Source organism: Ischnura elegans, chromosome 1, assembly GCF_921293095.1.
Source record: "Ischnura elegans chromosome 1, ioIscEleg1.1, whole genome shotgun sequence".
NCBI classification, from domain to species: domain Eukaryota; kingdom Metazoa; phylum Arthropoda; class Insecta; order Odonata; family Coenagrionidae; genus Ischnura; species Ischnura elegans.
The window spans coordinates 37,421,748-37,446,211 of record NC_060246.1 but is presented as its reverse complement, the minus strand read 5'-3'; the positions used below and the strand labels follow the sequence as shown (position 1 = coordinate 37,446,211).

General features: G+C 34.2%; 1 protein-coding gene and 1 long non-coding RNA gene across 6 annotated transcripts in view; one reads left to right on the top strand and one right to left on the bottom strand.

Annotated features, from left to right (window-relative positions):
* Positions 1-24,223, top strand: part of LOC124158895 (elongation of very long chain fatty acids protein AAEL008004-like) — a 126,767-nt gene extending 102,544 nt beyond the window's left edge. For 3 of the 5 annotated variants that reach the window (XM_046534308.1, XM_046534323.1, XM_046534315.1), the window contains 7 exons: positions 695-885; positions 8,164-8,247; positions 8,782-8,838; positions 10,068-10,173; positions 11,101-11,237; positions 19,609-19,791; positions 21,486-24,223. In XM_046534308.1, coding sequence (XP_046390264.1) covers positions 695-885; positions 8,164-8,247; positions 8,782-8,838; positions 10,068-10,173; positions 11,101-11,237; positions 19,609-19,791; positions 21,486-21,698 — 971 coding nt within the window. In that variant the 3' untranslated portion in view covers positions 21,699-24,223. Of the gene's footprint in view, positions 1-694; positions 886-4,132; positions 4,214-8,163; positions 8,248-8,781; positions 8,839-10,067; positions 10,174-11,100; positions 11,238-19,608; positions 19,792-21,485 lie in introns of all 5 variants that reach the window. The other 2 variants (XM_046534340.1, XM_046534332.1) reach the window with 2 other exon arrangements.
* Positions 11,984-13,361, bottom strand: LOC124158924. Its single transcript, XR_006864886.1, has 2 exons — positions 12,585-13,361; positions 11,984-12,442 (listed from the first exon to the last, which is right to left on the bottom strand). It is a non-coding gene; the product is annotated as an uncharacterized LOC124158924 (long non-coding RNA).
* Positions 24,224-24,464: the final 241 nt, after the last annotated feature.

Sequence of the window (24,464 nt, the reverse complement as noted above, 5' to 3'; positions counted from 1 at the left end):
CCAGATTTATGAATAAAACGACAAGTGTGATCGAAATAAATTATATGTTAAGGAACATATTTATTGCTTTTGGTTTTACCACACTGATCCAAATTTATGATTTCCCTGTTACCTTTCTATGAGAATTCCAGCTAGAAATAGTGATTTATCCTTGTGAATGAAAATGCTGAGGTTTTTATGGGACCAAATCTATTTAGTCTAATAGGGAGGGATATAAAATAATTCCTGGGGAAAAAATTTTGTTGCTGTTATTACATAATTTATCAGCCTGATCCCTCATTTATGAGCCAATTGCATTAACTCATTTTTGCATGTGTGGTATTCCATTCTAAGGCTTCTAAAATATTTCACTTTTACTTATACCACTACTTTTTTACATTTAGCGAATTGGGTCGTTTGGATGAGTAATCATCATCATCTGGCTTAAATTATTATGTAGTATTCTTTATTCTTGTAACCTAGTTACCTAATGGAGGAAGAGATTTATTTTAAAATGGATGCCTGAGTAAGGGGAAAGCATGGGTAAAGATATTTGTTAATCACAGTGCTGTCTTGGTTTTCAACAAGTTTTAAAATTTCCAACTGCTCTCTAGCGTCCTATTTGCGATGGTCATTGAATTGAAAACCCCTCAACTATGTTTTTTCTTTTCAAAATTCACAGTTCTTCATCCTGCAACTTTTTTGTTTCCCACAGATCCAAGAGTTAGAGATTGGTTCCTCATGAGTTCTCCACTCCCCACGCTCATCATATGCTTTACATATGTCTACTTGGTGAAGGTGTTGGGTCCACGTATAATGGGGAATCGCAAACCTCTCGAGCTGCGGAGGGTCCTCATTGGTTATAATTTCTTCCAGGTTGTGTTCTCCACTTGGCTTTTCTATGAGGTAAGTTGTATCATTTTACAACAGTGTTAACTTTTATTCTCCACAGCAACCTCTTTTTCTATCGAGGTTACTGCTATTCAGGCCATCCATTACAGTAATTTTCAAGTTTTTTTTTGCTGGTGAATGTAAAAATTTCCTTAAAATTTCATTGATTGCTTTGAACGTAAATACTTAAACCTTCTGAAATTTCCATCAGCCAATTGTTATTCTCATATAAAAGGCCAGTATTTTTGTGAAATTTCTCCTAACTATTTCTTTTGGTGGATTGTAAAAGAAATAAATGTATGCTAAAATTTAAATGTACCTGTTGAAGCGTGGGGAGAGTAATAAATGTGACAGTTTTTTGTGCTCTCATGCATCTCCAATGTTTCATGATATTCTGTTTGCATTGCTGTTACTGCTACTAATCATGAAATTACTTTATGTGGAGTTCACTGCTGCATCTGTGTGGGATCAGATTGTCCTTACTTTTGATCGCATAATTCATTTATTTTCCTTATCTTTATTTAGTCCATCGCTGTCTTCTTAGTTGAGAGATCATCCTGGAGAGTGCACGAGGAGAATTGCAGTTGTTTACATTTGTATTTTATAATCTTTCTTTTGTTTCTTTCAGTTGTGTTACTCGGTGTGTGATGTTTGCTTACAGAATATTCAATAGTGTTATTTTGATTTTATTGGCATAGAGTTATTTTTAAATTTGTTGAAGAAAAGTTAAGACCTGCAAATCTCTATGAATTGGGTAAAATTTCATGACTTCTGGAAAATATCAGGGGGGTAAAAAAATGCTGAATTCCTAATTGCCAATTGTTGACACTATTGAGTCATCATACCTCATTACATTTAGTACAGCAGATAAATTATCTAAATCATTCCACAGCAAGCAGTTGCATAAACAACAAGTCCATATGGCTTCTGTGAATACGTTTAAATTAATTCACACTAGTAAATCACGATATCGAGCATGGAGATATCAGAGTAAGTAAGTTAAATTCCTCTTTTCTTCAGAGAAAATTATGTCATTTTAAAGTTTATCAGTGAAGAGTTGTTATGTGATCCCTGCAGTGATTACTTAGGGGGTAATTTTTTCATTCTGTATCAGTTGCAGCCATGCAACATCATATAAAAGCTCTAACAGGCAGTAATAAATATGATAAAAGATACACTGATAACTTAACTGTATTGTGTTTGTTTTAAAAATTATGTATGACATTGGGTGTATCACGAGACGTTCCCCAAAAGGAATTTCTTTGCATGAATGGAAAGCTAGCTGCCATGATTTCGTAAATTCTCTCTCCTCACGTTTTCTAAAATCATGAAATGGTATTGTTTCAAATATGTATTTATGAATAACTTTTCTGATTAATAGAAGGTAAATTTCCATCCAGGCTTGGATGCAAAACTGTGGAATTAGATTTAGAAATGTAATTTATCAAAAATTTAATTAGCTGAGGGAAAGGGAAATAAATGTTTTTAGCTCTGTACATATCAACTGAACTCTTGTAAATTTATCCAAGTAATGCATTTCTGTTGGTCCTGCACTTGTACAAAGTCATTACTCATCAATTTTTAGTATATTTTATGCCCATTGAATGTATATAACAGTTATTGGGTAATTAATGTGGCATGCTATAGTTCAGTGTTCTTTTGTGTAAAAGTATTAAACCAATAATGAAATCTAGTCAAATTAAATCAGCCAAAATTTTGTATTTTAGAAAGCATACAGATATATTCTTAAGACGAAGTCGGCTCACAGTTGTGGAGTGGAATATGTATGTATATATGTAGTTAACAAACCTTGAGTGTGGTATGAATATCTTCATGGTTGAATATTCTTTTATAAATAATCTTTAAAATCACCTAGCATGCTAGTGAAGCATTCCATGATGACTGAAGTAATTTTTTAATAACCACAGAAAATGCACTGTAGAAATTTGATCCACTATGATATTGCACTGGTTTGTCCTTCCCATGAAAAATATAGTAGATTTTGGATGAGCTTGGCTCTTGTTTGCAAGATAACTTTGGCCAATTTATTATCATGCAGAAATTCTCTTGAAGCACCTTAACTCCATGTTTGATGTATAATTTCATGCATGCCATCACAAAAAAATACAGTTATTTACGAAGTGATATCCATTTCTCCGGCGAAGTTTGAAGAGCATATACATAATGTATTAGCACGGTTTTTTAAATATTGCATGTGTTTTCTATGTTGAAAATGTATTCAGGTTAGGTATGTAATGTTATGATTTTTTAAAAGACCTATCAGGCAATGATTCTGTATTTAACTGAGGTTTTGAAGAATTTTCTGCAAGTATTTTTTTGCACATAATTTTTTTTTGTTTGCAGTGATTATTTTCTAATTTTTCTATTTTGTGTGATATTCAAAGAGTTCATTAAATATTGTAAGCCCCCAAATACCACGGAAGTCAAAACTGAAAAATTGTTGTTTGCCAATGGAGGGTCAGTGGATGCGATTGTGTTCTATTGTTCCCATTGTATTAACTTCTTTTTCATTGACTGCAATAAGCGATAAATAGCTAAATAACTTAAATGTTTTATTGAACCAATTCACGTTTGCATGCCTATATATTTTTCCAAGTTGCCTTGAGTGAGTTAAATGAAATTTGTTGCTTTTCACTTGACTGTCCAATGAATAAATTTTTCTTTTTTACATTCAAAACGTAGTAAATGCCTCGGTAATCTGTGATCTGATTTAGTACCCAATTTCATCAATTTGTGTTTCCATTTTTAAATTTCCATTGCAATAATCCTTTGAAAGGGATATTATTATGGTCTTAATGGAAACCTTAGTGCTCGTACTATTTATCATTTTGGTCGTTTGGATCACTCCAAGTTGTCAGGTTTACTTTGTATCATTTTATTCTTAGAAAAGAGTATACTTAAACTCCTACTGCAAGGTTTTATTACTCACAACCAGTGCCTTAAGCAACCATTTTAACACACATGATCAGTAATGGTTTTCTTGTTCTTGTTAATCAGCTTCCTCCGAATTACGGTATCTCATCCTGTCATTTAAAAAATTTAATTGCTCTGAGTGACGTCCAGATCAGAACTCAAAAGGCAGTTGGGGGCTTACTGTATTATTTTTATTAATTTGGTGATATTCAGGTCCTGTGAAGTATGAAGCACTGAGTGTTTTTGTTGCATGATGATAATGCATAATACACATTATCTTTGTTGAGATTGCATGATTTAACACCTCTTACTTGGCACTTTCCATTAGTGCCTGATGGGTGGATGGCTTCACCACTACAGTTTTAGGTGCCAGCCAGTGGACTATTCAGACAATCCTGTTGCTAATCGGGTGAGTGGGCTATCAGCCCTCTGTCACATGTTCGACATCTCCTCTTCATTGTCCCTCAAAGGGTACTCTATTGATGGATTCTTTTGGAGCGAACAAAGTCGGAGGCTATTCGATGTCGGCGTGCAAACTTGAGTGTTTTTAGTACTAGTCTTAGTCGGCTGACTTATATCGCCTGAATAAATCGTTAGATAGAGGATCTGCGCATGACTTCCAATTGCAAGGCATCTTTGTAAGTATGCAGCTGTTATGTTAGGGATAATTAGACATGACTAGATTAGTGAGGAAGAGCGTAGGAAAAAATTCATATTTGACATATTCAATAAGGACGCCTAGAATTCTAGGCATCGTGGGCTATTGTAGCATGTGAATGTCATGAATTCAAGGCCTTGCCATTCTCCCTCAGCTGTTTGGCATCTCAGTCTAACTACAAGCGAAAACTGTGGTGTAATTTTACATCTCAGCCAGACCATCTTACCTAAGAAAATTTTTTTCAATGCTAGAGAATGGTTGTAACAAATTTATACTTATTGAATGTGTTAATGAATGAAAAGGTGAGTATGATATATTGAATGCAACGAGTAATATGTGAAATAAGTGTAGGAATTGAGGAGTATTAGCTGAGAACAAACCAATCTAGAGGGAGGAAGGTTTTATTTTGAGCACTGTGAGATGACAAGGTTTCTATCCTGCTTCCATGCCTTGATTGTTCCTGGGATGACTCCTATCTCTTGTCTAGGCTGAAATGCTGGGATAATTATTGCATGCGTGTCATGTCCTTTTAACTACCTTGGTTTTCTTTATGTCTTGACATATTGAGGGTACTCACTAGTCCTTCTGTTTAACCATCACGTGCATGCTTTAAACATTTAATTCTCCTTTCCTGAGCTAAAATAAGGAGGCATTTTTTTAAAAAATGGGATAAAAATTACAGTTTTGCTGCTGTGGATCTCATCGGAGTTATGTGGGTAATGCATCCGAGATGTGCGGCTCCTTCACCTTCTATTTGGAAGTGAACAATGAATGTGTGTTCATGCTTATCACTAATTCACTTTCAGGCATCTCCTCACTACTTTTCCCTGAGAGTACCTATTGTTTTTTTTCGATGTACTAGCAAAGGGAATTCTTTACATTACCTTTGCACTGGTATTTTTTTAAATAAGGTTGATGGATGCTGTAGATTATGAGTAGGTAATCTACCAGGTTCTCCATGGATTTATTGGTCAATTTCCTCCACATTATTTATTATTAATTTTTTTACTTTTATAAGATGTGCATGTCATGGGTGTTTTAAAAAGTCATAAAAATGTTTCCATCGTTTTCCTAAAAAAAATTTATCATGGCAAATGTCATTATGTGTAACATAAAATCCAGGCAAATAGTCTTTTGGTATGGTGAATTAAATTTTTTGCATTATAATTCCTGAAAGCAAATGAATTACCTGAGATATAGCAGAGGAAAATGTAATTCATTTGCATGAATGCTCTCGAGCTTGTAAAAATATCGAATGGATTCTTTTGAGGTTGAAATCTGTATAAAAATATGTTGTCATTTGAGACATTGATGTTCAGGTGAAAATATTATCACATATAACTATGAAAAGCTTATGCAATTTAATTTATCATCTTGACATTGACAGTGAAATAATTACTCATGTACTTATGATCATTTATTTACAGCTTTTTGAATGCTAATTTTCTCCAATTTGTAAATGTAAAACTTATATGTTTGCAGTTTGACTAAAAAAAGGCAATGGAAATTCAATGTTTTTCTCTTCAATCTGCTAACAAGTGGAGCCTTCCATAATGTTGTAGTTACCAAACTAATTTTTGTGTCACTTAATTTGTACTTACCTATGAAAATCTTTCTTCAGAAAGTAAGCTTTATTCAATTAATTACCTCACGTAATGCCTTACGTGCTAGAAATCCATACCAAAAGCATTACTACGTTTTTAAGTATTAGCATATTGTACGTATCTCTGTCTGGTGAAGGAAATCTTCCTTTTGCTTTTTTGAGGTAGTTAATATAACGTTTTCGGTAGAACCTTTTATTTGTTTGTGTACGTATGCATTTGTTTTATTGTACTCAATAGGGTACATCTTGAATCATACAGATTCTCTCTTTTTTAAATAATCTTAGTGATTTGTGAATGTAGAGACTTAACTAAAAACGATACATACTTTACTGTAAAATTAAATCTTGAAAATATCTGTTACTTACTCCGAGAAAAATGGAATTCATGATGCCATATTTATGATGACTTTTATCATCCATGGTGTAAACCTTTATGATTCAGTGGAAGTGGCTAAGCCTTGACTAATCCTACCATACCAGTACTACCAAAATAAGTATAGTATGTACCTAGCTACCCATTAATCATCCAGCTTCTTACATTTATTTAATGGCTGTAATTGGTACCATCTTTAATGTACATGTTGGTTTCCTTATAGCTTGGTTGGCTTTTAATAAGAAGTTGTGGTATGGTGGCATTGTATGTTCTGTTCTCTGGTTCCCTGGGTGTAACCCTGTGCTTCTCCCTGACCCATTCAAACCTCTTTGTTTACAGTATGGAATGGGTGGTTGGTTCCTAGGATATAAAGTCACTTGCCAACCTGTTGACTATTCCTTAGGTGAGACAGCTGTTCGGGTGAGTGGTTCCTCATAAAGTCATTCCTTACTGTTGACGTTATCATAGCTTACATTCATCCCCATGCAATTGAAATCTTTTTTATGCTTAAATAACCGCTTCGTTCAGCTTTAATGGCATTGATCAACAAGAGAATGGAATGATTTGTGCTCCAAAATATGTTGCATGATCGTCTTTCAGTAGTTGTTTGTTCTCTCATGTGCATTTTTGGAAATTGCTATAGCCTCATGAATGCTAAATTGTTGTAGAAACTGTGAATTTTCACAAGCATGTTTATGCCTTACTTATCTCGACTTCGGTTTCAATAATTGACCTTGTTGTGTTGTTCTTCCAAGTAAATTTGTGAGGATGGCCTGGAGTTTTAGGACTTAGCGTGCTGCTTACACCTATGGAAACATTTATTTGTGAGTGTGCTCAGTTTTAGCTTTTGTCTTTTGATGCTTTGGAAGTTCATTCGTCAAGATTTTTGACCTTCGAGTAAAATTCATTTGCACTTCATTTTAGTTTTGCTATGAATTTTTCTTTTAAACCATCTGCCGTACTTTCAATGATTGCATTAGATATGCAAGTATTGTGGACGTACACGTTAGTGCCGTTTGACTCATTGTCCTGCATTTGGCTGCTGCACCTTAATCGATTTCTGCTTTTATCATTCCATTGTCTTACTGTAGACTGAATCTGAGGAGTATAGATGGAGGTTCTGTTCTGCATGAAATTAAGGAAAATCTCTGATGGATGGAATGCTTGTTATAATGGGTCTCTTTTCCATGACCAATTTAATCCCCTGCTCCTTTATCTTCCCCTTAACTCTGGAATGTTACTTTTCTCCCTAAGAAAGTACTTATTGGTGTTATATTAATCCCTGATACAAGGTTATAGTTAAGATCAATTTCCTTGTGTATTAAAAGGGAAAGGTAAAAAAAAACTAATTTATTTTTCCATTACTTAGAATTAATAGGTGTTCCTTGCTTCATGTTATTTTTGGTTGGGATAATGATAAATGCACTTATGGTTTGCAATTTTTTTTAATCTGGAAAAATGTTATAACCTGTGATTACAGCTATGAGATGAAAAAAATTGCAGCCATCTGTCTTTTTTATTGTTACGTGCAGTAATGTTTGTTTTTCAGCTTCCATATTTTTATCCTGTCCATGTTTACTATTTGATTGGCTTGCATGCTATCTTTCTCTCTCACCTGCTGAGAAAGTACCTGTTTCTCCGACCACATTGAAGTTTGTAGAAGTAGCTTGCATACCTGAGAAAAATAAAGAGACTAAGCATTATTACTCATTGATCTGATTGCAGATAGGCATGTCAGGTTGGCTAACTGGCCACTATAATTTTCGGTGTCAGCCAGTCGACTATTCTAATCACCCCGTGACTTTGAGGGTGAGTGTAGAAAGATAAGAAGTAGACCTTCCTCTCTCTTTCTCTGTCTTGTTTCTTAGTTGTAGCTTGCATCCTTAATGCCAATCAAATTCTTTGCTACATCTGCTACTTATTTAGAGGAGCACAGTGCGTATGAACTTTACAGTCTTGACTGCTTATTGTGTCAGACTAATATGAACTTGCAAGCAATGTAAATTGCCTTGAGCTGTTGTTGTACATTCAATTTTTATTTTATGCATTTTGCTTTTAACTTTCTTTTGCTGTATCTTTTATTTTGCAAAATTATAATTTTGTTTTTAGAAGTTAAATGCATTTATTTACCTTGTGATGCATCATTAAGTATCTAAATATATGATCAAATTTACTGTACTATATTTATTTTTATCTGAAAGTAATTTATTTGCATTGGAAAAATTATAAATTTTCAAGTTAAAATCTTCAAATTAAAAATTTATCAAAGCTTAATGTTGATTTTTCAAATTTGTTTTAGCTGATTGGAAGCTATAATATTTTTGCTTTCCAATTATTTTTCAGATGGTACATGCTTGTTGGTGGTATTACTTTTCCAAATTCACAGAATTTATGGACACTGTAAGTATTTTTTCCGTTGACTCCATAATAAATGTACTTATTTTATTATCTTAAATATATGAGAACAATTTTTTAAACCATTAATAGTCTGATGAGGTCATAATTACAAGACCAATTAGACATTCAGCGCCTATTTAGCAAACTGTGTATCATATATTCCTTGATGAAAATAATGTCTATACTGGTACGTTTTCCATAAATTTGTCCATTTAATGTTATAAGTGAAAATGGTCGAAGCATCCAACCGTTATTGACAAAATTTCATGCATTTCTTGTTATCAATTCTAAATTAAATAAAATTGAAGATTACATTTTGAATGAATGATGTAACTTATTGTTACGCATAAAAGGCATCATAAGGAAATGACAACATCTCAGATAAATATATTTGGTTTCATGCATATTATGAGTTTTACAGTCACAAGAAGGCTATTTTATGAAACTTTAATTGGGGGTCTGGCTTGCATAAAATAGTGTTCTTATGATAAGGTATAAAGTTTGATAAATTCTATCATAAATTGGGGGTGGTGAGAAAACCATTTTACAGACGCTTTTTTACTTTACTTTCTAGTACTGAAGTGAACTTAGTAATTGATCAATGCATCAAGGCAACAACTTTATTTATCCTAAATATGATAATGGAAGTGAGTGACTAACTGACTTTTCCATTGATGTTTATGAGCGTTAAATATAATTTCCTATTTTCTATCTTGTTCCTCTGACAAAATTCTCTTTCCCCATATTTAGTACATTTAAGTAGATAGCAGTCATTAGTTGGCATCATCTAAAATTGTAAGCATTGCTATGAATAATATAAACTTTGTTAGGTGCAAATTTCTATCGATATCATCAGTTTCCGATTTTTTTATTCTATTTTTTTTTGTGAATTTAATTCTTGTCATGAAGTTAGAACATCAGTTTCTTTCAGATGTATTTTTTTGGTGCCTTACATGTAGAATTAAAATAAAAAAATTTAAAAGATGATGTTAAAGTGGCCCAAGTCGCCAAATTATAGTTTGATGCTATAAATTTATCAGAGAAATACATTTTTCCTGACTTCAATTTTTCTCCCTTTCACTTACAGGTTTTGTCATTTACTATCAGGACATTTTCAATAATACATATTCAATCCCTTGTACCATACTTTTTTGACCAATGCATTTGTTATTAAGTGTTCACAGTGACAAATTCTCATAGATGAGCTAACTCTTTCTTCTTTTAATTTGCAGATATTCTTCGTTTTAAGAAAGAAAAATCAGCATGTGAGCACTCTGCATGTCATCCACCATGGATGCATGCCAATGAGTGTTTGGTTTGGAGTCAAGTTCACCCCAGGTATGTCATCTCATGAACTATTTATCTGAAGTATTCTGGCCATAGGAAAATAAAGAGATTTGTATTTTTTCCATTTTTTCCGTCACCTACTTCTGTGTATACCCACAGTGAAAAATTGATGGCATTTTTTGGCTTTAGTGGATTAGTTGATTATGTTAGGAGCTCATTCAGTGTGGTTCATTGCTTCTCAGGTCTGGGAAGCATCTTGGAAATCATAAACTGGTTTCCCATACAATCCTAGTCTGGGCCAAGCATTGTTAAACTTTGGTGATCATACAGGGATGGGTGTGTCATTGAGCTTTGAGCTAGGCCCTTTCCCGTATAGCATGTAATAAACTTCTCTCATCAAGTTTAATCATTTTTTTCTAAGTGCACATCCCAAAAATGCTCGGCTTTTTATCTTGTCAATCTCTCCAATATTTCATCACCTCCAAAATTGTGCTTCCACCCTGGGGGAAGTTATAAACCACCTCAGAGGAAGTACATACTCCCTAGCCAACATCTGGAGAATGAAAGAATTTAGCTTAGCATTGTTCTCAAGAATTGTATTGCTTAAGGTGTAAGCACCTGGTGGCACATGAGCATATAATAAGCACATGTGCATTATGGTTATATGTATACCAAAGCTTTTAAGTTCCTTAAAAAATTTGTTATCATTACTCCAATTTAGACACTATGCAATGAACATGAGAAACTAGGAGATCTAGAACAGTCATATACATGATTAGGAAAGTAAATGCTTTTGTTCATTGTATTTGAATTAATCAAATTGACATTCTAATGCAGTTTCATTGGTTAGCTTTGCATAAATATTAATGATTCAGTACAACATTGATCACTGTTTTTAAAAAAATTTCTTGCACACAGTTATAATTATCTCAAATGAATTTGAGGAAGCTAATTTCTCCGTAATGATTTTTCTTACAGGTGGTCACTCAACTTTCTTTGGTCTCCTGAACACTTTTGTACACATAATAATGTATTTCTACTATATGATGGCAGCAATGGGCCCCAAGTACCAGAAGTATATTTGGTGGAAGAAGTATCTTACCTCTCTACAAATGGTAAAGTTTTTGTTCATTACCTTTTTCTTTTAATATTTGAATATTAATTGTATGTTTGGCAACTTTCATGGTAATAGTATCAGTCATAAATGAATTACCTATATAGATATATTCTGATATCATCAGAGTTCGCTATGCAGGCAAAGGTTAAAGTATTTTTGTGGCATTCTTCAAATGATGCTGACCTTTTGAAGTTAGATTTTATCATTGAAGTTAGATTTTACCATCAGTTCTATTCTAGAAGACTTCTTGTTGGTGTCGTGTTATAGCCAAAAACGCATGGCCAATTATCTCTTCTCACAGGTGTCTTAACTTGGCAAATGTTTTATGAACCACATTGTAAGTATGTGATGTAATTATAATTTTAAATATAAGTATGATGATTGCTTTAGTATTTCATGTACTCTTCAATGCCTCCCTATTTATTCACTTCCCAGCCGGCACAACGTTTTAAATAGAACCAAAATATACGTATAATTTCCGTATAAAACGGAGAAATCATATACGTTAAGAGAAATCATATACGTATATCTTGGAGAAAAGTTAGAGAAAAACTAGAGAAATCCAAGAGAAAGATTTCCTAAATACAAGAGAAATCATTTCTCTAACGGCGAGTAGGGCGCCGCGTAGAGGCCATGCTACGAACTAACGGCGACTAATACTCGATGCTCGCTTATTACTACCTTTATTGCTAACTCTAAGCGGGATGAGGTTTCCACACATTTTTACACACAAAAAATCATAAGTCTCTAAAAAATTATCTTTATTTAGGCACATCTACACCGTAATTTAGAAATAATTTTTAGACATCTGCCCGTTCATTCGCCCAAGGCTTTTCCCACAGAAAGCTCCATTTAGGGCCTACAATTCCTCTGTTTTCAGCATCTCTGCAAAGAAGTATGGTATAGCTGTTAAACGTAATGACGAGAAAATAATGAAACTCACCTCCAATGTCGAGGAATAGGTATACTCTTATCAAAACGATGATTTTCGTCATATCCTCACAACACTTGGGACGTACGACTTATTTCACATTAAAAACACACCCAAGTGACTACAATTAAAATATGACTGATACGGTACTTATCTTGACGTTAGATGGGAAAATTTAGCGCTGCAATAACATCATAGACGACAAAGGACGATAGAAATTCCGTCACTATTAGGATATAACAACACCAACGAGTTCCACTCAAGTTATTCCACTAGAAAATAATTTGAAAATGCATGATTCAAATATTAATAACGAACATGGAAAGAAATGCTGATATATTATACGTTATTCCAGTAACATTGCACTAGTAAATGCTCAACATGGAGAACAAAAGAGAAATTAATGGTACTTACTTCAAACAACTTCTTCCATGCTTCAAATACAGATCCAATTGTTTACATACTCGTCTACGTAAATTTCAGGGCGTGAGACAGGGCAGAGGCTACTGCGTTACTCCGTTGGTAAAAGATATTTCATTTTCAACCGCTTTTACTCATACAGCACGAGGAATAATAGAGACAACTTTCAAAACATTCGTGATTGCAACCGTTTCAAACCGTTGATGTTGTTACTCGAGCAGCATGGCAGAATTTCGATTTCAATCATATCGATTGTATAAATCGATAGTCTTCTTGTATGGCTTTCGGTTAGCAGACGAGAAACACCTCAAAGTTGGGTATTGAGGACATCTCGTCCCCTAAAACGTGCCAATTACGTGCAGATGAATTATTATAAAGTTGCACCAATGTCAACATGAAATGAAATTTATCGTTAGGGCTTAGGGAATAAAGTTATTCTTGAAATCGAAGCATTTGCACTCATCACAATAACAACCTTTCGCGCACAATGGTCCACTTCGAGAATTTAAAATGCTAAATAGTATGTTATAATTGTTTATTTAATGTTGGAACAAAAATATTAATTAGCTCTCCAACCGTGTGAGTCCTCCGAATATAATTCAAAAATAATTTCACTGCATTATTAGCGCTAGAGCCGTAAATACTCTTGTGGGCTCTCTGCGAACAGAAAAGATAGGGAAATTCCTACCCTGTGATTTCTCTACAGATATATTTTCTCCATTTTTTCTCTTCCATTTATGTAAAGAATTTCTGCTGTGCCGGCTGGGTTAAAGCATGATAATGTACCACATCTTGGATTTGACTACATATATCACTTTAAATGCAGTGGTTAAATGACATAATCAAAATCACATCAAATTGGTGCTTATGAGTAGCCTGGGGATGGCTTAAGATCAATTTTTGTGCCTCTAGCGTCTGTTGCTATTTGAATAATTGAAAATGGGATTCATATTTATTAATGTGACAATCTGATTTTTCACAATGAAAATTTTTGTCGTATAGATCAGTGGATTGATGCACATGTTGATTCTTTGATATTTATTAATTTATTTATGTGAACATTTCAACTCCTTCGCTGAAGTTGACCAATTTTATCTTGAAATTACTTATATTGTAATACAATGAGACACTAGTTGTGTGGAATGAAAGACCTTATGCTTTCCCTGTGAATTAATGTTGAATTGAAATTTTCCCTGGTTTTCTGTTTGTCAGGTTGGTTCATGATCACTGGCATTTTCAGTTCTAAATTGTTCTTTGTCACATGGGTAAAATGTATTTACCTAATGATAAGGAATGGTTCAGACCTTGAAATTTTTGCAATCATCATGGCCCAACTAGCGTGCTGAAATACTCAACAAAAATCTGTTGAATTTCATGCATGTTTATTAAATTTTTATTTGCATTCGTAGCTCATAGATTATTTTACCCAGCAGAGGTTCTCAATAATTATTTTAGTTTTTGTTACCATTATAAAAAATTGACACTTTTTTTACTTTATTTTCATGCAATACTTCACTTAATTCTCCTACCAGTGCATCTCTTCACACATACGCACTTCTTGGTATCTTTTCTTCCCATCGCCTTCTTTATACATCTCTTCCAAGGCTTTCGTTTGTCATGTATTTCATTCATCCCCGCATCCTTTGCTGATTTTCTCTGCATCTTTATATGCTATGATGTTATTCATAAAGTTCTAGTCTATGGTTCTTTTCCTACGGTTTCCAGAATGTATTCTCCTGCTCTTCCAAGGACTTCCTCATTTCTATAGTTCTATTTTGATCTTTCTTCTGTAGCTTACTGTTTAAGATAGTTCCAATTTTGGCAACTATGTTGTTTTAGTCTCACTTCCATGAAAACCCAAACTCCAGATGCAATTTTTAGAAACTTCTTCCTTACCTCTTATATTTTTTTGTTGTCTTATCTGTTTCCATTTTGAACTACATTATATGTACTTACCTGTACTTAGGCACACTTGTGTGGTTATAATCTGTTTGGTTGTGAAACATTTTCCAGTAGATAGTGATTATTTTGAGAGATGTTTGGAATTATTATATTTTATTAAGTCAAATAAAAAAGTAACAAAACCTACTCAAAGTGAAAAATCTTAAAATTTTAAAATTATGCTAGCCTCAGTAACAAGGCTGGTGAGTGTTTCACAAAGCTTTTCTCATGTTTGTTCATCATTGCATAATGAGATGAGCATTTTCAAACTAATTGTGTATTATCCTTTTTAAATAATGACCTTATTGAAGAAAATCCTAGTCCAGAATAGTTAAATTCTAGTCATGAATTCATGTTTTTTTCTTGTGATGAAGTTCATTAATGTAGTCAAGGTTGTTCATTAGTTTTGAGGGGCATATTTCTTGAAGCTAACAGTCGGATATACTCAGGAGAGATTTCATTTGGATAATTGCATTAGTGGAACGATTTCATATTTACTGATATAACTATCACATGTCATTTTCGAATTCTTTGTGCCCGTGATTAATGGATGTGTTGAATCGACTGGTAGCTTTTTAAAATGACCCCTACCCATGCTCTTATTTTTCATCTCATATCTTACGTGTGAAGTGGAAATTGCCTCCTTTAATTGAATGGTCTGTTGATTATAACAGCATTTTTCTATATATACATACTTTCTGAAGTAAGTATCTTTTCGAAATATGTATTTGGTCATTTTAAAGTCCTTGCTACCCTCCACTATGCATAAAATGGTGTGCAGAAATTGGCAAAATGCTGTTATTAAATCCTTTCCATTCTACTAGATGTAGCTCTGTTCTCTTCTTTACTCTTGCATTGTCTTGCAATGAATAACTTTAGCTGTAGTACTGCTGTATATCATACATGTTTCAAATACCTTATGAGGTGGTATCCTTACAGGGATCAACATATATAACCTAACTTGGGGTTACAAAATACTTTGAAATTATCAGGCATTAAATCATCAGATTATCAGGGATTACCTGAATCTGTAAGACCTTTTCAGATGGATCGTACCTGGGAATATCACGACCTTTTCTAAGGGAACATCCTGTCAACTGAGAAGACTTCTACATATTTGGCACCTAAGGACATATTATCTGATCTGAAAAAAATTCGACTCCCTCGTTATATGAGCCTTTTCCTTATCTCATCCATGGGGAATTGAATTTATGGGGAATGATTGTGGAATTATTTATCTAGAATTATTTACAACTGAAATGAGGAAGTTTTGAATTTTATTTGACTTTAACATGAGGAGGAAGTTTTTGCAGAATGCACAGCTGATTTACACATATTAAGCATGTTGTTTTGAAGATACAAATACAAATGAATGCACATAATTTGCCATCCTTCTGTTTATTCTTTGAAGCATGTGGATTTTCTATGGATCTGGTTATCTGATGAATGAGAAATAATTCTTTAATTGGCTAACTAATGTCGTGAAGAACTGAAAATGTAAGCATCTACAAATCTTGGACAAGTAGTTACAGTTTATAGATATATTTAAACAGTTATTAGCAATTAATTAAAAATTTGCACATTTCACTAACAAATGTACATATGTATGTTAGAGTTTTGATCTTGAATCAATTCAGTCCATTTCAAATGAAGACCCTTTTAACGTTTCCTCTCCTCTCATCTGTATTATATAAATGTTATGCAGTTAGTTTTATTTTGTATTTGAGTCTTGATCATGTGACAAAAATTTTGAGACTCGAGGAATTAACTGGTCAAGTCATTACCTCCAAGCTTACAAAAGTCTACAGTGAGAAGTTGTGAACATTATTGGTAATTTTTTTCATTTGGCAGTACATAGTTATTTAATTCTTCCCGCAAGTTAGTACTAAATTTGGGGTGGCAATGAAAAATATATTGATGTAACTTTGCTTCCAATACAATAATCAAGAACATTATCCATTCACTTCATCAAAATGTGATATCTTTAAGGTGGTGCATTTAGTCATTATTGCTGTAAAAGTCAAATTTTAATTCTCTCTTTTTCTTACTGTTGTTGATTTTTCCATGTAGATAGCTATCTTTTTCCTCTTGTGTCCTTAGCAGAGTATTCTAACCCTCAGGAAATCTCTCCATAAAATTTTGAGTATGCAAATTTTTGTAAATACTGCATGGGAAGCCACAAAGGAACTCTAGGAAATTAACCCTTTTGTGCCACAGTTTTGCAGAGGGAAAGGATCTCCCATGTTATTTAGTTTTTTTTCATTCTCTATGGACTATTGGTAACATCCATCTGTCTTTAGACCCTACCTTGAATCACTTGTCAATACAAGAGATACGATCACGCACTGCAGTTGCCTTTGGTCTCCACTCCATCTTAAATCTTAGAATCACACAGAGGTGCCCCTTGAGTATGACATTGGTAACATATTGAATTAGCAATGTTTCTTTCAAAGTGGGAAAGAATTGAAAAAATATATTTCTTTTACTTTACATATTCCCATTTTAGTCACCCTATTTATACAAGTTTAAAAAATGCAATTATATTATTAATTACCTTTCATCAAATTAATTATCACAGACCTCTCAGGAAAAGAAACAAATAATATCAGTGAACCTGGATGACCTGTTTTAAGGTTGGTTCAGCTTGAATCCAATTAATTATAACTCAGTTATGGCTTTCGAATCTTGTACTGCCCATACACTGTGTGATGTGTTGCCAGCATGCAGGGGCATTGATTTGAAACTATCAAATGTGGTAATTCGAGAGGTATCACGAAGTATTTTGTATCAACTTGTTTTGTTCTACCTTGGATTATTGCTCACAAATATTATGGCAGTCGCTTGTTTCACTTTGTTTCCCTGGATCACATACAATACTTTTTGCTCCACTAGGTGTTAGCAAGGAAGATGAGCCATAACTAGCTAATACATACATGGTTGATTGATTCATTGAATAGATTATCCAAGTTTGCTCGGATTAGCTGTTTCTTTCTTAAGTTTTAGGCAATTCAGCATTACATTTAATCTAACAGGAGTGCCAGATTCCATTTTTATCGAAGCTAGAATTTCATGAGAGAATTTTCAAGTTATATGTATGTTATTTCTGATTTTAAAATTTTTGATTGTGCTACAAATATGTCTGGTGAAAAAAACTGTTAGTACAGTGTGTTGAAGTCTAAATCATCCTGCTTGATGTTCTTATTGTGAGTGACTACCAAGCTCACTTTCCAAGTACATAGAGGGTCAATGCTCTAAGGGTATCAAGGGGCAACTCCATTCATGGGTTATTACTTTGACTGACATCACTTTCCTACCACCTCATGGCCTGTAGCCAACTCTTATCCTTTTGCACATAAAAATCTATGTAGGCTATACCTGGCATTCCATTTACATGTGTTGATATAAACCTTTTTGACCATAGCTGGGATTTGGCTTGGAACAATTCCTGTTTGGGTGTACATAAAAAAACATCTTTTATTTGTAGAAACCATGATTTTAAACGATTATTAACTGTCATTTGAAATTATCAACTTTGAAGATAAATCTCAAATTACAATTCTTTTGTGCTAGAGATTATTTTTCAAGTACTTGGAGATTGCCATAGCATCCATATTTATTACTTTCCTAAGAATTGCAGGGATATATTGCATGGATTTCCTGTACATATATATGTATTATACTTATAGCTGAAAATTATCCTCTCCTGGGATCCTTGTTAAAGATAGTGTACTCATTTATATACCCATGAAAATACCATCAATAGTGCCAGTGAAAATTCTTAGTTACATCTGCTTTTCTCTTAAAATACACTGCCTTTACTTAAAAAAGTAGCTATGGTGGTGACTAATTTCATAGCCATTTTGTTGCCTAGCGAACTCGTACATTATTTGTCCAATTCATCTCATCACTATAATGAAAAACGAACTCTTTTCTTCACCTTATTAGTTCAATATCAAGACTAATAACAAAGTATATGAAAAATAGCATGAGAACTTTCAGCATTTTCAAGATGGAAACACAATTTTCTCAAAAAAGAAATCATATTTTGTTTTCTCATGTCTCTGCCTTGCTATAATTGGGAGTATATGTGTGTGCCCATGAATTATTTCAGAAACTTTATGTTTAATTTCTTGATAGTTTTGTAGTGGCCCCTTTGTATATTATGATTGTTTAAATGTGTAGACAATTTCTTATGATGCAAGGGAAATGGTCCGAAGGTTGTATGTGATCAGGTGCAAGAGCAATCCTTCTGATGTTAAAGATGTGTTGTAAAGTCATCACATGTGTTTAATATTGTAAGCCTGAAAATTATGACTTTTGTATGTAAAGTTACAATTTTTTTCAGAGTTTGTGCCAAAATTTAGGTAAAACTTTTGCATATTTTATTCTGATGGTTGAAAAGGTGGAGGCATTAACATTGGGGTAGTTGATTGGTTGTGTAGTTATAGTAGGATTGATTTTACTGAAGCTTCACTGACCCTACATGTTCAGCTCATTTGTACATCCAGATAAAAGATTTTTTGCCAACAATGGTCTCAATTATTAAATTGGTATTAACTTAAATTCTTTTATACTCACCTGTCTTCTCATGGCTTGTTTGCATTTTGCTGCTGATGATGCCTGCATCAAGGCTTTAGCATGCGCAACAGTGAGTACAGCTGTGCCTTTCAATTGTTCTTGAATTGAGGCCATGTTTTTCATTTTGGTGGAGCCTACCTCCACGTTCCCACCACATTATATTACCTGAAAGTTGCAAGTGCTGAGTTGGTCATATTTGATCAACTCGCTGGCAGCTTTTTGTAGGAGATGATAATCCATTGGGGCACACCATATTGTACTTGGCCACATTAATTAATTTTTATCCAAGGAACCAAAATACTGCATTTGGTTCACCTTACTAAGGCGTCATCCTATCAGATAATACCCTAGTAATGAAACTGGTCTTTACTATATTTTGCTTTCTTTGTGAAAAATAAATTTGTGTGTAAAAGTACATTGACATATGTGCGTCAATGGATTACAGAGTTGTTATCCCTGTGGAAATCCCTTCAATATTTTCTTTGATTTACACATTTAGGTTCAGTTCATCGCCATCATGGTTCACGCCTTCCAGTTGCTCTTCGTTGACTGCAATTATCCTCGTGCTTTCGTCTGGTGGATTGGAATGCATGCGGTCATGTTCTTCTTCCTCTTCTCTGATTTCTACAAGCAGGCATACAGGCATAAGCGAGCAGAATCGCCTCCTCCTAAGAAGAAAATGGTATGTATTTAAGATGCTGAAGGGTTACCACTTATAACTAACAACCTTCAGTATCCTTATTGTTTTATCTCTCATTGAAGGGCACCTGCTAGACTCAGATAAATAGAGCACAAAACCTTTTATAAATAGAGTTAAGTTTACTTAAAATACATGAAATATAACCACATCAATGCACCAATGGGCATTTATGAGACATAAAATAAGCTAATGGGACTACTATTGATTTAAATTTCAATCAAATTTGTAATTACTATGTCCCCTGTGATGTCAGTCTGTATTATTTTCATTGTTCACTTTCCAGCCCAGAATTTTCCTAGCAGAATTATTTATAAACCTTAATTATTTTTCACCATATTGCTCAACATACTGTAAATAGTTCTGGTGTCCAATCTGTTGAATTCACAGACTTAACTCTTGTAAACACTTACTGAGGCTATACTTGGTTGACTCACGTTGGATCCCCAGTGGACTCTTCTTTTTGGAATAGTGATACAGTATTACATCTGCGTATCCTTCTATCACAGGATACTGTCCTGGTATTTTTGGGTGGCTGACATTCCGTACTTGCGGCGGATCTGGGATATGTATATTAATTAGATATATTTCTTTATAGTTTTCATCTGGGCAATAATTTTGTTAATGAATGAGGCTTCTAGGCCTACACAATTCCTCCTCTTCAGAGGCGAGCCCTAAAGTCGTATCAATTTCATTTGTCTGGAAGCAAAGAGAAATACGGTAATCAGTGTGCGGGCAATTGTGAAACAAATGTCCTGGTTAAAAATGCTAAAGAAATCCATGCAATTGGAGGATACTCACTATCTACTTTTTTCAGTGTATCTATTTTATATCCCTTTTGAACATTTTGAGAGGGAAGGAATTGTTAACTGTTGATTTTTCTTCAAATTTAGTTTTTATGTCTTTGGGATGTGCTCTATGCAGACATTTCATGTAGGTCTTCAATGGTAAAACTGCACAGTTCTTTTACTTTCTAATAATCAATCAAGGAATTTTATATTTTTGTCTGTAATACAAAATCACACACAGTTAAATTAATAAGTTCAAAACACCACACTTGTGAAGTATCACATCTTCAGTAAGCATCATTTTATGCGAAAGATCCACAGAGAAAAAATCATTTGCCTTGACCGGGATTCGAACCCAGATCCCCCGATTTCCGGTCGAGTGCTTTAGCCAGTTAAGCTACTGAGGCGTCATTCTTCCCTGTTGAGCTTAACTGGCTAAAGCACTCGACCGGAAATCCGGGTTCGAATCCCGGTCAAGGCGAATGATTTTTTCTCTGTGGATCTTTTGCACGATTGTGCATTGCGGGTGACTCCCGTAAAAGTTATCACTGTGGCTAGTCCCGGTATACTTTAAACTAGCATCATTTTATTTTGATTTATAGCAGCTGATTATTAGGTTGTGTATGGAATCAGTCAGTGAGGAAATAGTTTATTGGTGGGTTTTGCTTTACCTAAATCCAGGTGGAGAAGCAAAATTTTCCACTGTTACTCATCTAAGACAGTCTCTTTCTCAGATGCAGATCAACTCTGTTTTTGTCCCCCGTCTCACATAATAAGCTAACCACTATCACTCTTGGCATTACAAGTTTAATGTAATGAATATTTTGGAGCTAGAAAACCTGATAACAACTGCTTACATTTTTTTTCTATTTCATTTTTTTATATTTGCAGATTAATGGTGTCAAAAACACTCCTGCCATCAATGGAACACACGAAACCGTCAAAAATGGAGATGTTCCTTCAAAAACTGTTTCCAATGGTGTTGCCAATGGTAATACCAACGGCTATATTGCAGCGCCAAAGCACGTCAGCAGCTACTATGTGAATGGTGACTACCTCAGGCTTCGAGGGGGAAAAGAAAACAGTGAGCCTGAGAAGGAGTAAACATTGCCAGTGAGGAAGTGCTATTTGTCATCATTGCACGCCATGGACTCAACTTTCAAAATGCCAGATGAAATAGGAAATTATGGCAGATAAGAAATGAACTGTACTTAGAAGTATTTCTAAAGTTAGGGATTTGTTAGGCTGGCCTGAGATTGGAATTTTCTCGTAGTGTCCCAAACATATTTTGAGTGTTTTTTTTACAAATTCTTTTTTCACCAGTCACTAGCTATTCTAAATTAATCCTTTTTAAATATATATAGCTGAGATACGTTATTGAAAACCAGGCTGGCCTGTTTACATGGAAGTATTTGAAAGGGAGATAACTCTTCATCTTGGGTGCCATGGATGTGCGGTCGGCAGCATATATTTCCCTTGGTGACTGCATCAATTGATGAGTGCCGGGGTCTTTAGGATGCGAAGTGCATACTATACTGCCAGAATTTCCTCCAATGTTTTCCCTTCACCGCCTCCTGTCTAACGAAGTGATTTCTAGGAATTAGCGTGGGAGGGAATGTTTGGAATTCAGGGCTGGACCAAGAGTGAAGAGCTTGGTGGCAAGCTCTTTTGCTTGGATGGCAAGGATCAACACCAGCCCTCCACCTCATTTTCTTGTGCTAAGAGGATCAGCGCACAAATTACTATCGATGATTCAATGTTTTATTTTGAAGAAGCTTTATACGACCTCTAGTGTGAATTACCTAGGCTCTTACTTTCTCCCTATACCTTTTTCCATGCCTAGCCGTCCAGATGGTGCCAGAACATATGTGTATTTAGGCATATGTGTGTATATATATCTAAATATAAATATTTAAATGAAAAGCAGAAATATATATATACATATATGTATAGAGTGTGAATATGTAGGTAGGTACATGTTTTAGTCTGGAGCTGACATTTTTTTTACCTCAGGGCTGTGACTACATAACATAAAAAGTGCATTATGACTATTGAGTGGCTGATGAAGCCTTGGACGAAGACATTGATGTTTATGGTAGAAATGGTGAATGGATACGGAAATGTTTGTGAAGTGTGCCTGAGTGGTGAAATGTTAATGGGCTTTCCAACTTTTTATGAACAATAGTGGAGATTGTGTCGTTGAAGTCTGGGCTATGGATGAGATCACTTAGGAGGAAAATTTTTCAAGAGGAGAAAATCTTGAGGGATGGGAAAATTTTTTTTTTCCTTGGTTTTCTTTTGTTCCCCATCAGGGGTGAAAAAGAATTCAAATGCCTAACAGTATGTACATCCCAATTGCTGGTGTCCCTCTTATTATCTCTTTTTTGAATCTGCTTTGGTTAACTGTCCTCCTGCTATCCAGTTATTGTTTGGGCAAGAGATAACTTTCTGATCTTATAAACGTTTTACATAATGTGTATTTTATCTGTGCGTGTTCCTTGAATTGATTTTTGTCTTTTTCCCCTGGGAATTGTATTGTGACTGTGTCAATTAGATTGATCTTTCCTCAAACTATAAATTCAGGTAGAGCTTCTATTATTGTTTTTTTTTTAGTTGAAAAAAATGCAGAACCAATTCATGCATTTTTCAACCCGTCCTTCAGATTTACCTACCATTCCTTGAATCAAGAACATTCACATTGTTATGTCATCTCATTTACAATTTTCAGTACGTGCTGTAATTTAAAGACCTTTTACAGTTTACAATTTGACCTTCATTAGCGTTATCCATTTGAAATAGTGTTTCAAAATTGGCTTCGCAAATGCATTATTAAATAGCAAATCATCCTGAAATTATAAGCCAGTTCAGATAACTGAGGAATTGTGTGGTATTAATAAAGAAATATGGGATTTTGCACAAAATCAATCTCAGCTCAAAGACATGGTTTTTCTGTCAACAATCCATAAACTTTATGATGTACAGATAATGCTGCTTCAATGCTATGGGGTACCTGTGCTCGTATCAGATGAAGACAAATTGCTCTTGAAGTCATGCCATTATCTCATATTTCTTGATTAATGTCATATTTAAAGCCATTTTGCTGTTTTTCCACTTATGATTAGTGAATGTGTGCTGATAAAAGTGATATTTCGTCATCCTCTACATCGCTAATCATGTTCCCTAATGTGTTAAATGCTGTTCAGTTTTGGACTTGAACATATAATGAGGTGGTTAGACTAATGTCTTCAAAAATGGCCTTGCCATAATATATTTGAGTAAGCAAACATTGGCAGCAAGAAACTCATGTGAATTTGAATTGTTTAACTTTTATCCATGAATTGTATTTGTTATATTTTACATGCATGCATGTGCAGTGTTGTTTTTAAATGTAGTATTTATCATATTTACTAGAGTGGTTCAAGATGTGTAATATATTTTACAGAGGCAGTACTTCTAGAAAAATACTTCTGGAGCTTTGAGCATCATTTTCTGTGATTCAAATTCAGATTTGAAATAAATATAAACTCTATCAAGTTATATTCTAAAATTGTCATTGAGCATTGTGTTAGGTCAAAAGTGTACCCAATACCTCTATTGGAAAAATAAATATCAAAGTTTTCTTTAGTTCATCCATGTTTTGAGTGCATTGCCCATTGCCTGTGCCCATTCTATGCATCGAGTGTTACTTTTTATACCACTCTACTTTTTTGACATAAACTGTATAGAGAGCATTTGAAGTAGTTCATTCAGAGGGGAGTAGAGATCTAAGGAGAATTGATCTCTTCAAAGCAGTCTCAGAGTTATTAAATGTGATGATTGGTTGCAATTGACTTTAAAAAGAAAATATATGGATGGGAAGCATGGTAAAAG